The following is a 14,684-nucleotide window of genomic DNA, read 5'->3' on the forward strand; positions in this document are numbered from 1 at the left end:
GCTTCTACATTAAAGACTCAGAGGGCTTGAAATGTGATATTCCAGAGGGCAAAGGAGCTAAGATTATAACCAAGAATCACTTACCCAGCAAAACTTATTTTAATCCTTCAGGGGAAAACATGGACATTCAGTGAGATAGAGGACTTTCAAGCATTCTTAATGAAAAGACCAGAGCTGAACAGGAAATTTGACGTTCAAATACAAGACTCTTGAGAAGCATAAAAAGATAAATGGGAAAGGGAAATCTTAAGGGGCTTAATAAATTTAAACTATTTACATTCCTACCTGTGAAGATGATCTTTGTAACTCATAAGACTTTTCCCATTATTAGAGTAGTTGCAAGGCACAGGTGTGAGTTGAATATGAAGGTATGATATCTAAAAAATTAAATTAAGGGATGAGCAAGGATTGTACTAGGGGAAAGAGAAAGGGAGAGAGAGAATGGGGTAAATTATCTCACATAAAAGAGACAAGAAAAAAGAGGGGAAGAGGTGGGAGGTGAGGAGGAGTGAGTGAACCTTACTTTCATCAGAATTGGCTCAAAGAGGGAATAACATACACACTCAATTGGGTATAGAAATCCATCTTACCCTACAGGAAGGGGTAGGGTAATAGAAAGAAGGGCAGATTAGTGGAGCAAAAGGAGGAGGAAAAGGGCAAAAGGAGAGAGAGAATAAGAGTAAACGGGGTGGGGGGATTGGAATTGAGGGAAATGTAGTTAGCAATAGTAACTGTGAAAAAAATTTTGAATTAAGTTTCTCTGTTAAAGGCCTAATTTCTCAAATATAGAGAAGTGAGTTAAATTTTTAAAAATAATAGCCATTCCCCAATTCATAAATGATCAAAAGATAGGATCAGCTTGCAGATGAAGAAATCAAAGCTATCTATCTATATGAAAAAATGCTCTAACTCACTATTGATTGGAGAAATGCAAATTTAAAAATTTTGAAGTACTACATTATACCTCTTAGACTGGCTAATAGGACAGAAAAAGTAAATAACAAACAAATGCTGGAGGTGATGTGGGAAAAATGAGACATTAATGCATTGTTAGTGGTGTAGAGCAATTTGGAACTGTGCCCAAAGGGGCATAAAACCATGCATACCCTTTGACCTAGCAATACCATTACTAGATCTGAATCCCAAAAGAGATTAAAAAAAACAGAAAGGAAAAGGATCTATATGTACAAAAATACTTATAACAGCTCTTTTCTAGGGGCAAAGAATTAGAAATTGAGGGGATGCCCAGCAATTGGGGAATGGCTGGACAAGTTATAGCATGTGATTATGATGGAATACTGTTGTACTGTAAGAAATGACAAGCAGGATGCTCTCAGAAAAACTTGGAAAGACTTGCATGGACTGATGCAATGTGAAATGTACTGTGTACAAAGTAACAATATTATAAGATGATTGACTCAGCTGTTCTCAGCAATACAATTATGTAAGACAACTCTGAAGGACTTATGATGAAGAATGCTGTCCATCCCCAGCGAAAGAACTGAAGGTGTTTGAATACAGAATGAAGCATACTTTTTTAAACTTTATTTTTCTTGAGTTTTTTGTCTGTTTTCTTTTGCAGCATGGCTATTATGGATATATATTGCATGACTCCGCATGTATAATCTATATCAAATTGCTTGCCTTCTCAATGAGGGAGAGTGGGAAAGGGAGGAAGGGAGAGAATTTGGAACTCAGAGTTTTAAAAAAGAGTGCTCACAGTCTGGAGATGTAGTGTTTAGTTGAGGAATAGTAAGGAGGCCAGACTAAGCAGGTTGGGGGGAGGGGGAGGAAAGAGGGTTAGTGTTAGGGGTGGGGCAAGGGATGGGTGTGAAAAGAGTAAAAAAGGTAGGAAGGGGCCAGATTTTGGAAAGCTTATAAGCCAAATGAATTTCATATTTAATTTTGGAGGCAATAGGCAGCCATAGATAGTTTGATACATTTCATCTTGATCTGAAATATTTAGTCCTTTCCAGAATTGGCTTCAGGTAACTTAAAAATGTTTTATTATTGGTCTTTTAAAAAACATGACTGTTATTTCTTGACTGTTCCCTCTCTACCCAAATGAACTGACTTGTCATGGGCAAACAAAGTTAAGCAACAAACCAACATAACCTTTCTACCTGCACTGCTTTGGCTTCATCATGCTCATACTAAGCCAGCTGTAGGCCCCAATCTTCCTTACTCGTTCTGCTGCCATGATCAGCTACCAAGACATCATTAGCCATTATGAGATGTTCTACACCATTTACAAGATCTGGGAAACTGTGAACAGGTGTCAGGGAAGATGGTTGGTAGGACAGAGGGTACCATTGATGATTCAGTCATCAGTGGAAATGCCTCTGCTAAAGGTCTTGAGAGTGAAGGAACAGTTGCCATTATAATCACTGGATTGACGTAGTAATGAACCATCATCTGCAAGAAACCAGCTTCCTAAAAGAGTCCTACAAAAATTACATTGAAAACTGCATGAAATCAATCAGAGGCAGACTTGAAGAACAGAAGCCAGATACAGTAAAACCTTTTACGAAAGGAGCTGTAGAACAAATCAAACATATTCTTGCTAATTTTAAAAACTATCTGTTCTTCATAGGTAAAAACATGAACCTATATGGCATGGTGGCTTTGTTGGATATATGTAATGATGGGGTCACCCCATTCGTGATCTTCTTTAAGGATGACTTTTACACATGAAGAAATATTAACAAATTCAGCTAATTACTTTGGATTACCTTGACATCATAACTGGCTGCTGTTTTTTGTCTTCTCATATAACACCAGGACTTGGAAAAACTTGGACTAATATTGTTTATTCATTTTTTTAAGTTTATTTTGAGTGGAGGCATTTTTAAGAAAAAAAAAAGTCTTATAGGTTGTCTCGAATAAAACACATTTAAACCCACCCCAAAACCCTCCCCCACAAAAATCAACATATTGCCCAAATCCAATATTATATCCTTCATCCCACTCCTATATTCCAGTCCTACTTGATGAAAAGCAAGGGATATCCTTTGCTAGAAGTTCCCTGAAGTGATAATTAGTCATTATATTGATCAAAGTTCTAAAGACTTCCAGTATTGTTTTTCCTTTATATTCTTGTGATCATTGTATAAATTATTCTCCTGGTTCTCCTTATTTTGTTCTTCATCAGTTTATACAAATGGTTCCAGGGTTCTCTGAATTCTTCACATAAGTTGTTCCACATGACATAATAATTGTCTCTTACATTCAATATGTTCAAGTTATTCAGTCATTTCATGTTTGATGGATGCCTACACCCCTTCTAGTTCTTTGCTGCTGTAAATGTGTGTACACACACACACACACACACACACACACACACACACACACACACACACACACACATTGTTTGTCTATGTAGGACCCTGCTTCTGTCTTTGACCTCCTTGGGGTAAAAGTCTATTAGTAGTATCTCTTGATCAAGAGGGTTTTTTAAATATTTTTTTATTTTATATTTTTCTAATATAGGTAAGAGATTTAAAAAATATATTTCCAAATAGTTTCCCATAAGAATAATTTGACCAGTTTATAGCCCCACCAATAGTGCATGACTATATCTGTGTTCTCACAGTATATCTAGCATTGACCATTTTCATCTTTTTGCCAATTTGGATGTGAAAAGAAACCTGAGTTCTTTTAATTTGTATTAATTTTTTATCAGTGATTTCCAATATTCTTTTTTATGTTTGTTGATACCTTTATTTTTTTTCTTTTCAAAACTGCCTATTCATATCCTTTGACCCCTTATCTACTGGGCACTTGGCATGTTTCAATTGGCATTACCATGCCATCTATAGTTTTCTATATGCCTGTGAAGAGGGAACTTTGGCAGCAGAACCATAAATAATCTTACTCAAAGACTGAGGAAATTTCTTCCTTTCTGTAGACATCAGAGAATTTCTGGCTATCTGGGAGTTTCTTCACTGCTTAATAAGGAAATTGGACTAGGTAGTCTACAAGGTCTCCTCACGTTCTAAATTCTTTAATCATATGAGTTCACTATCAGCACACTCAAAGACGCACTTCTCCCTTTACCCCTGTAGTACTGAGAAATGATAAATAGACCCTCCCTCCCAACAAAACTGGGGACTCCAAAGTGTAGAGGATGTGGATTTTCGCATTTGGAGCAGATACGTTTAGTACTCTCTGACCTTAGGAATTTTGATGGAAACATAGCATTTTCATCAGCTCCTATAAAGTTGAAGTTAGCTTTGCACTCCACCCACAACTTTTGTAAGGTCTCTTTTGTTACTGTTGTTTTCTTCTGAATTCATTTGACTCTTCTTTTGAATTGATATGTTGAGATTAGATCAATTTCTCTTAAGTATCCTCTTCAGTAGTTTCATAATAAGTATTTGAAACCTTTCATTAGCTCCCAGTGAATCAGAATATTGCTATGTATAAAACTAATGAAAACTTCCTTTGATCTATTTAGTATTCATCTGTCTTTTTTTTTTTTTTAAACCAGGGAGTAATTTTCCTGTTGTTGGCAATGTCTTGGACTTCTTTTTGTAAAGGTGCCTAACTTCTATATAGTCAAGCATGGTAATGATTCTCAGATTTACTTATCCAACGCTATTCTCTTTCCTAACCTTCATTCTTACATCTCTAGCTGTGTATTGAACATCTTGAACTTGTTGTCCCATAGATGTCTTAAGCTCAGTATGGCCAAAACAGAACTTGTTACCTTTTCTCAAAAACCCTTGCATTTTCCTAACTTTTCTTTTACCATTGGAGAGCACTGCTATTTTCTCAGGCACCCAAGCACATGATCCTGGGTGTCATTCTTGATTCCTCTCTCTTACCCATCATATCTAATCACTTGCCAAATTCTATCAGTTCTAGTTTATACCTGTCTTGTGCATGTCCCCTCCTCTCCTCTGACACTGTTACCACCCTGATGCAGACCCTCATCAGCTTAAACTTGGACTATAGCAGCCTACTAGTTGGACTCCCTGCCTCAAATCTCTCTCCAAACATTTCATCCTCCATTCAGCTGTCAAATTGGTCTTCCCAAAGTCTATGTGATCCCCTTATTCAATAAACTCTAGTAGCTACCCATTACTTTCAAGATCAAATATAAAATCCTCTGGCATTTAAAGCTCTTCGTAACCCAGTCCCTTCCTCCTCCAGTCTTCTTGCCCTTTATTCTCCCCAGGTACTCTGCAATCCAACTACACTACCCTCTCTGCTGTTGCTCACATTAAACACTCGATCTCCAAGGTTGTTGTATTTTTGCTTGCTGCCTCCATACCTGGAATTCTCTCTCCTCATCTCCACTTCTGGGCTTCCTTCAGGTCTCAGCTAAAGTCTCACCTTCTGACTTTCTTTGCCCCCTTTAATGCTGTTGCCTTATTTTTCTACTTTATACTTGTATATATCTTGACTTTACATAGTTGCTTACCTTATGTCCCCCCCACCTTAGACTATGAGTTCCTTGAAAGCAGAGACTTTCTTTATTTAGCCTTTTTATGTGAAGCACTTTGCACAGTGCTTAGCATATATGCAGGTGCTTAATAAATGTTTATTGTCTTGACTAGTAGAAAGAGCAGTGAACTTAGAATCATGATCCATTTGCTAACTAACCTTGGGTAAGTCAATTAACCTTTCTGAGTTTCAGTTTCCTCATTTGTAAAATGGAAAGGCTATCCAGCCGTGTCATCTCTAAGGTCTCCTTTAGCTGAAAATCTATGTTCCCATGTTCCTCAACAGACATATTTTCCTGGTAAAGATATTATTGAAGAATTTTTTTTTTCAATAAAAGATCACTTATGAATGTGAAACATTATTTTGGTTGTTTAACTTTGTAAACTCCATTTCCTCTAGTTCATCTTGTACTTTCTTCTTTTATTATTCCTAGAACTGTTCTCTTGTCTTAGGAATCTACTTTAACAATTTTCTCTTTTTTCCACTTGAAATTACATATAGGTTACCTATAGTGTTCATTTTCTGATGTTGTTAATCTAAGTGATCTCCAGGCACCTCAGAATTTCAATATTACAGCTTTTCCTGAGGTAGGGGTGTATAATGTTTGCCTTCTCCTGTCCTCCATATTTTCTCTTGAAAAGAAATAAATATAATATGTTGAAAGGTTCCCTACTCTAGGGCCTGCAAAGAGTTCTAAACTATATGGGCTTGGCTTTGAGGTGGAACTAGCAGCTTTCCAATGAGTTTTCCTACTCATAGGTGTCCCAAAGGATATATTTCTTTTTCCTGATCATCATCAAGCTATATGTACGTTCTTAAAATTTGTATAACAAATAAAGGTCATAATTATAGAGTAAAATAATCCTTTCCTCTTGCCCAGCTGTTTTTTCCTATTCTTTTACATCCATAAATAAAGACTTATTAATAGCCTAGGGGGAGCACTATTGGAGCCATCTTTCTGGATTCATGGCCACCTTCTCACACCAGTGTACTCACATTGCTTTTCTTCCTGAGAGTGTCTCATTTTTCTTTTGAGCTCTCTCCCAATACTTACCAAGCTTAGCTTCCTTAGTGATTACCACACAGGAATATTCCAGCCAGTTGGTTACTTCCTGCTGTATTTCTCTAAGCCTCTCTTTAACATTCTGCTTTTAGTAGACTGGTTATGGCAGGAAGAGACAAAGTCTGAGATTGATCACAGATATTCAAAATAACAGGCTTCTTTATGCGAGGTGATTTACAAGCAGGTGTGCCCCTCCCCCCAAAAAAAGGAATTCAGAAGGATGTAATTTGAAATAAAAATGTAAGGGATGATAGTTGTTGAAAGATAACTTTTTAAGTATTTTAAGATTTGTCATGTGGAAAATTCTTAAGGATAACAATGAGGTGAAAGAATGGAAAAGTTAACAGTTTCATCATCATTTTTCCAGAAAATAAGACTGTCTTCCTATGAATTAAATGACTAAAAAAGGTAATAGCTGATTTCATTGCTTCTATGACTAAACCAGAGACAGACTGTGCCTGGAACTTAGTACTGTGGTAGCAAACAGGATTTGATTTATCTGTGCTAATGGGCCCCACCAAGACAACTTAATCTGTTCATGCCTAGCATATGCTTTGACTGCCACTTGAAGACTTTCTACTTAATATATAATCTTTCCACCAGTTAATGTCTGTCATCATTTAACTTTCCTCATTAAGATAAGTAAGTATATAGGTCTGAGATGTTTTAAGAACTCAAGAAATCTTCACATTAATTAGTTCATTAAATTTTAAAGCCTCCTGTATAGAAGGTCCTATCCTAAGGGACTAGTGCTAATCTGGGAAACAATAAGAAAATACAAGAATATTTACAGTGTTAATCAGCATAACAAAACGTTATTTGATTTGCTTTACAAGTCCCCACTTTTGACTGCTGCCATTTGTTGAATAAGTCATTAGAGTGAGAACAAAAGTGGTAGTATAATGAATTCTTGATTCACTGATTGTTGATGGACACCAGTTGATTTGCTGCGGATAGATATACTATTGTAATCAAAAGGCTAAGTAGAATCTTGAAGAGCCACCAAAGATTTGCATGTTCATTCTCATTTTTTTCACTTTTGGTCTGTTATCTAGGCCAGTATTTTATGTTCATCTAATTTCTGTGTTGGGGCACTAAATGATCATGTGACTTTAGTATGAGCAGGAAGTTCTGAATTGTGGAATTATAGCTCTGAATCTGGAAGGGACCTCAGTAATTTATCCATGGTCACATAGACAGTAATTATCAGAGTTGAAATTTAAACCCAGGTGCTCTGGCTCCAAAGCAGTGTGCTCTTTTCCTGTGTTCCCCATCTCCCCCAAGATTGTGAAAGAATGAAATACTAAGTGGGAGTCAGATATTTGAATTTTGGATATCGGTAGGAGGGACACACATACACACACACACACACGCACACACGAAGAGAAGGAGAGGGAGAGGGAGAGGAGATGAGAGAGAGAGATTGCCCTCTACTTCAAAGAGTAATAATGGCAGATTCTATTGAAGTACTCTGGGTGGTTGAACAAACCCTGTCTACTGAGAGCTAGCATTTCACATATAAAGGAGGAGTGATTGTGATTTAGAACCAACTTGCCAATATTTTTTCCTCATTTATCAGAAGATGACAAGTAAAACAAACCTCCCTTATGATAGTTAGGAGCAGTAACCAAAATATAAATCACTTAAATTCCACGGAAGTGAGTGTGATTGTTAACAAGATAATTTTGGTCAATTCTAAGGAATTCATGAAGAAGTTCATACTGAAACACTAACTGCTGCTTTTGTTATAAATTACAAGTCTATTGCTATATTAAAAAAAATAGTAAAACTCAGTTATCCTGCTTATGTATTTTTTTAAAAATTAACTCATTTCAGTTTTAGAGCATTCCTTAATCTGTGGCTTTTCTTTTTTTAATATATAGAACTGGAATGGACAAACATCAGTCTGGAATTCAGAGTTTGAAACTGGATGATTCAGTTATAGAAGGAGTAAGTGACCAAGTCCTTGTGGCCGTTGTGATCAGTTTCACTTTCATTACTACAGTGGTATATATACTTTTAAGGTGAGACATTGCTACACTAATATATACATATACATATATATATGTATACTTTTAAGGTGAGACTATGGAGGATTGACTGATACACATTTTCAAGGGCCATTTAAGTTTGTAACTTCTGGTAATGCTTAATATCAAATGTAAAATTCAAGTAATCACAGTCAAAAAATGGTGGCACATCTTTACTCACATTCTTGATATTGCTGCATATTTTTCTTATGGGCTACTTAATATATAATTTGAAACATTCAACCTTATTTTAAATGAAATGTCAATTTTAAAGCTATGGTTATTTCTTAACAAAATTTTTTCAAAACTTACAAAAATAATGAGTAAATCTGGGCAGTATCTAAGTATAGGTCTTATGGAGTTTACATAGAGATTAAATGACTTGCCTAGGATCAGACAACTCGTAATTATCAGAGACAGAATTTGAACCCTGACCTCCTTTCTCTTAACCCAACATTTTGTCCTCCATGCCACATCATCTAATGTATAAATATTATTGAAATAACTTCATAGGAGAACAAACTAAGGGAGACAGAAATGATCCTAACATATTGAAAATTGAGATTAAGGATTGTAATTTACTCAGGAACAATACTTACTGTGATTCCTGAGTTCTCAAACACAGAATAGAGTTGAAGCTTAGAAAATGTGTCATACCAGAAGATAATTGTGGCTGTTTCTATAAGGCTATGTCCTCTCAGATTTTTCCTACATTAAAAAAAAGGTTACCCTGTCTAGGACATGGGATTCTATGGGAAAAGAGAGAGACACACCCACAAACACAAACTTTCCCTTTCACCTTTCTGCTGCCCAGTGAACTGGGGAAGAGGAACAAGCACAGACTCAGGTCATAGAAATCTCTCTTTGGGAATCTCAGATGATAGGACCAAACAAAGCTAATAGAATTGTTTAAAGGTACTACTGCATTTCAAGAATATGTATATGATGATCCACAGACTGGAGGACAGAGAATTTCGAAAAGAATGCAAAAGGAAGAAAAGAAACAGCACTATTCTAAGAATACACAGCAAACTGCTTAGATGATGGATCTGTACGATGGTTTCTTAAAGATATTATAAAATTGGTTATCAGGGTATAAGACAAAATAGTGATGGGGGGATTTTAGCTATCCAGATGTCTTCTGGAAGTCACGTTCTGCTAAAAGTAGACTTATCTGATAAATTCTTAATTTGCCTTTCTTACTCTGTTAGGAGGTTGAGGAAACAATAGTGGGAACTACTAAATCTTTTTAATAAGGAAACACTGATTGGTTACATGGACATAACAGTAACTTTAGGAAAATGTGACCTAGTTAATAATAGCCAAGAAAGGAAACATTTACTCAGACATTTATCTTGGACCTGTGTTTTCCAAAACTAGTTCAAGGCAAATTTTGGCTAACCCACAAAACTTTTACAGATATAAAGTCTTTCATAAACAGGTGCCGGTGGATAGAATGCTGGGCTTGGAGTCAGGAAGATCTGAGTTGAAATCCATCCTCAGATGCTTAGTCGGTATGTGACCTTGGAAAAGTCACTGAACTTAAATTTGCCTCATTTTCCTCAACTGTAAAGTGAGGATCATAATAGCACCTACCTTGCATAGTTATTGGGAAGATCAAATGAACTAATATTTGTAAAGTGTTTAATAGTTTAAAGTACCCTGCAAGTGGTAGTTGCTATACAAATGCTTATTCCTTCCTCCTTCTTAAAAAACTTCTAAACTTAAATGGACTCATTGTGTCCTTTCTCCCAGGGTTCTGTTCTTCCCATCTCTGGCTCCTGCCACCACTTACCTGAGCTGCTAAGAGCCAGCGAATTGGAGTGAATTTAGACATTTTATTGGCTCATGGCCCACTTTTGAAAAAAGGAGAGAGCAGGATAATAAAAAGAATTAAAAGGAATATAACTAAAAAGATCCCAGAGCAAAAGAGAACACTAGTGAGCGAGGGGAGAGACTGATACAGTTTAAAGAAAAAGCTGCTGTTGAAAAGGGCAGAATTTCAGAAATCTTATGTGTATGTAGTCATGAAAATCACTTAATATTTTTTTAGGTGCAATTAAAGGAAAAATAGAAATAAGAAAGTTTGTATTGTCTTCTGACAAAAAAATAATTCTAAGAATAGCAGAAGATAAATAAACTTGACAATTACATCTTTAAATGGATTGGACTTACCTTTAGAAAGAAAAAAGAGTATGGATTAAAAAATAGAATCCACTAATATGTTGCTTATAGAAAACACATCTACATTGAAGAGATAACTAAAATTTATCTTTCTTACTCATAAATGTATATTTTTAAAGATGAGACAAATGGCAAAAAAAGAATAAATGCTATATATTCTCCAGGGAATCCAGAATTGTAGTAGTTTCTAACAAATATGTAATTCTAAAAAATCTGGAATTCCAGTAATGTCTGACAAAATTGAATTTAAACCAGAAAACAATAATAGCACTAAACAACAAGGAAATTACATAATGCTTAGAGGTAACGTAGGTAATAAGAACACATAAATTCTTACTATATACCATAACAACTATTGATTAACAGATAAGTTTATTCAAGAAAAGAGAGGACTCAAATTACTAAAATCAAAAATGAGAAAGAAGAGCGCACAGAGAATGTAAATAACTTAAGAATAGTAGAAATGGGTGACTGTCTATAAAAATAAAGTATAACCAGATTGACACAATAGAAAACAAACCAGTGTCAGAAGAAGTTACAGACCATTAATGAGCTACCGTATGTATAAATTGTTCTGCTGGTTCTGCTCACTTCACTTTACATCAATTCATACAAGTCTTTCTGGATTTTTCTGAAACCATATCCACCATCATTTCTTAGAGCACAATAATATTCCATTATGTTCATACACCATAACTTCTTCAGCCATTGCCCAATTATCATGCATCTTCTCAGTTTCCAATTCTTTACCACCAAAAAAAAAGAGTTGTACAATATACATTTTTGGTATCAGCACTTAAAAAGATCAGGAACAGAAATACTTTCCCTCCTCAAGTACTTCCCTCCCTCTTGGTATTTTGTGTATTACGGAAACATTGGAACCATTCTCACTAAACTGGCCTGAAGCAGGACTATTCTCTGTCATTAGTACTATATTTAACCTGTTTATAGTAGCTAGGTTAAAAAAAATAAAACAGATAATGATAAAGACAGCAAGATATCTCATTGATAGATGACACAATTGTCAATAAAAAAATTGAGGGTAATAATATTAGCAAGATAGAGGAAGATAAGATTATTTTTGTGGCTTTAACTGCATACGGAGACTAAGACAACTGATAAAAAGAGAAGTATCATTTGTAATAATGTCCCAATATATCCACTATTTGGCATAAATTATGTTGGACATAAGCAAGTCACTTAGACTCCTATTGCCTCAGGCAATGAATTTTGAGGGAATTACTGCTCTGAGAGTTCCCTATGTACAAAAAATCTTAGATCTATCTCATCTCCCCAAAGACATTAACCCACTAAAATAAAAGTCAAACTTTTATGAAAACAATTTAAAATTTTGACAAAAATTTATTTAGTTAATAGAGGGATATCCCATATATATTGCTCATCTGAGACACTATACTAAAAATACCAGTTCTCAAATTATTTTGTAGATTTGGTCCTATAAAATCAAAAGGCCAATTGACCCTTTCTTAAAGTTAGACAAAATAATAATAAAAAGTATATGGAAGAGTAAACAAAAAAAAATTGAAAAGGGAATCCAAGAAAAAAGTAAAACTTATGAAGCCCCCTTTCAAATCTCAAATTATACTATAAAATGTTAATTATCAAAGTTACTTCATAAGAAGAAAACTAGATCAGTGGTACAAAATTAATCAAAATTAGCATTAAATAAACCCAAGATATTGAAATACTTTAAAAAATAACATTTGTGTAACACTTTTAAGTTTTACAGAGTGCTTTTCTCAATTTTCCAACACAGTTAATGTAAGCATCATTGTCCTAATTGTGCAAATAGGAACAATGAGTGTCAGAGATAGTAAATGACTTGCCCTTGGTCATATAGCTAGTAAACGTTGGAGCTAGGACTTGAATGCAGGTGTTTCCTGACTCTCCTGTTAATGATTTTTCCAATATGCCACACTGTGGTGGAATACTCCACCGTTGTGGAAAAGAATGATCTTTATTGCAGTTGGGGAGAAGAGGAAGATTTCCATTTTTTTTGAAAAAATGAAAAAAAAAATTACAGCTGAAGAATAAAGAGTTTTGTGTAGCAAAAATAATTTATACGTAAAACTGAAAGAAAAACAAACTGGGGGGAAATCTTTATGGTAAATATAGCTGCTTAAAAATGTGACATCCATGATCCATAAAGATCTGATAGAAATTTATAGGAAGAATAATGTCCATTCACTACGGGTTGCTACAAGTTGTTAGACAAGACATTTCCTATGCATATGTCAAAAATCCTACTAGAGTTCTTTGAAATATAAACAATAGTAAAGTTAAATTTTCTGACTGTTAATAATCAGTGCCTAAAAGAGGGAGATGTGTTCTTGGAAAAAGTCTTTTGCCACCTTTGTGGAAGAGTCTAACACCAACCAAATGGAAGAGGAATTTACTGTAACTGGTGAGATCTTTCAGATTCTGTGTTTGTGGATGATTGTATCAAACCTAAGACATTGCTAAACCTCCTCAATGTGGTCCATAATCGCTTGAGAATTCAGTTTAACTCTCCAAGTAGATGAAGAATACCTGTTGAAATTACGATGACATATGTTGGATAGACAACCTGTGGATTTGGCACACTAGTATGCATACCTTGGACAGACACTGTTAAGTGGGCAGTGAACTGGGATCAGAACTAAACACAAAGTATGAGAAAACATGAAGTGATGAGCAAAGAAAGCAAAATCACAACAGTATGTGCACACAGAATGTATTTAAAAATAATAATAGAAAAAGTAATATCAGAAAAAGATCAGAAGAGCAGTACAGGAGCAGATAAACTATTTTATTAAAAGATACACACACATACACATGTCTATGTCTTTAGTTTGGTCTAATGTATGGTTTTATTTCTTACATTGTTTGGTAGTTCTTGTTAAGAGTAAAGGTAAATTTAAACTTTAATCAAATAAGAAAAATTTAGTAAAAATAATTAGAAAAATTAAGTAGTTTTGAAAAATAGAATCTTATTCAAACTTTACAACTCTATATCTTTTTTAGTGCCTACAGACAGGAGCCATTTAAAATTGTTTAATGACTGAATGAATAAAAAGATTTTTTTTATTGAGAACAATAAATATAGAAATAAATAACAACAAGGAAATGAATATTTTTTTCTTTTTTATATGGCATCTAGACTGCAGCATTTCCCTGACCTACTAGTCTCTCTTACCCACAAGGATATAACGTGAGCTGGATGATAGTAACATTGGGGGAATTCATAACTGCTTAAACAATCTACACCTTGAAAGTATCCATGAAGGGTAGCAGATCCATCTTCATGAGCTCTCTCTGTTAGCTTTGTTATCAACATTTTTATCTATTACTTGACAGAAGAGGCATCATTTTCAAATGTGAAGATGGTAAAAGCTATAATGGATAGCTACATTTTAGAATGCAGAATCAAGATTCAAAACTATCTCAACAGTCTGAAACAACAGACTGAAAAATAAAGCAAAATATAGGAGGCATAAAAGTCCTGCAAGTGTTTATGATCTATGGCCCATCAAAACATTTGTTGTCACTTTATATGTTCAAGTTCCCAAGTCTTATTTTCCTAATTGGTATTTTGCCCGCAATATTGATAAACTAGCTGCATATTAGGTAGTTGCAGTAACTTAGCAATGCCTCTTGGTCCACATAAAAACTTTTGCTACAGATGTCATTTTATATGAATTAAGAATAAATATGTGCTTAAAAAAGAATTATTTATTAAAACAGATAAACCTTAAGCAGTTTTACCAAACATTGTTAAAAAGATATAGAATAAGGGTTTTAAGAAAACAGGTACCTAGGTACAATTTTGTATCTGTATCACTAATTTATAACATTCATAGCTTAATCCAACATTTGTCTCATTCCTAGACTTAATTATTTTAGTCAAGTCAGCAAGGACTTATTAAGTATCTACTGTGTGCCAGACACTGTGCTAAGTT

The 14,684-nt window shown here is 34.7% G+C and overlaps 1 protein-coding gene and 1 pseudogene across 6 annotated transcripts in view; both read left to right on the forward strand.

Moving 5' to 3' along the window:
• Positions 1–14,684, forward strand: part of RNF170 (ring finger protein 170) — a 61,108-nt gene that overhangs the window by 8,587 nt on the left and 37,837 nt on the right. For 5 of the 6 annotated variants that reach the window (XM_072635042.1, XM_072635043.1, XM_072635044.1 and 2 more), the window contains exon 2: positions 8,395–8,535. In XM_072635042.1, coding sequence (XP_072491143.1) covers positions 8,402–8,535 — 134 coding nt within the window. In that variant the 5' untranslated portion in view covers positions 8,395–8,401. Of the gene's footprint in view, positions 1–8,394; positions 8,536–9,993; positions 10,056–14,684 lie in introns of those variants that run through there. The other variant, XM_072635045.1, reaches the window with a different exon arrangement.
• On the forward strand, positions 1,838–8,388 carry LOC140520778 (translationally-controlled tumor protein-like; annotated as a pseudogene).

The sequence above is a fragment of the Notamacropus eugenii genome, chromosome 1 (genome assembly GCF_028372415.1).
Source record: "Notamacropus eugenii isolate mMacEug1 chromosome 1, mMacEug1.pri_v2, whole genome shotgun sequence".
In the NCBI taxonomy this organism is placed as follows: Eukaryota; Metazoa; Chordata; class Mammalia; order Diprotodontia; family Macropodidae; genus Notamacropus; species Notamacropus eugenii.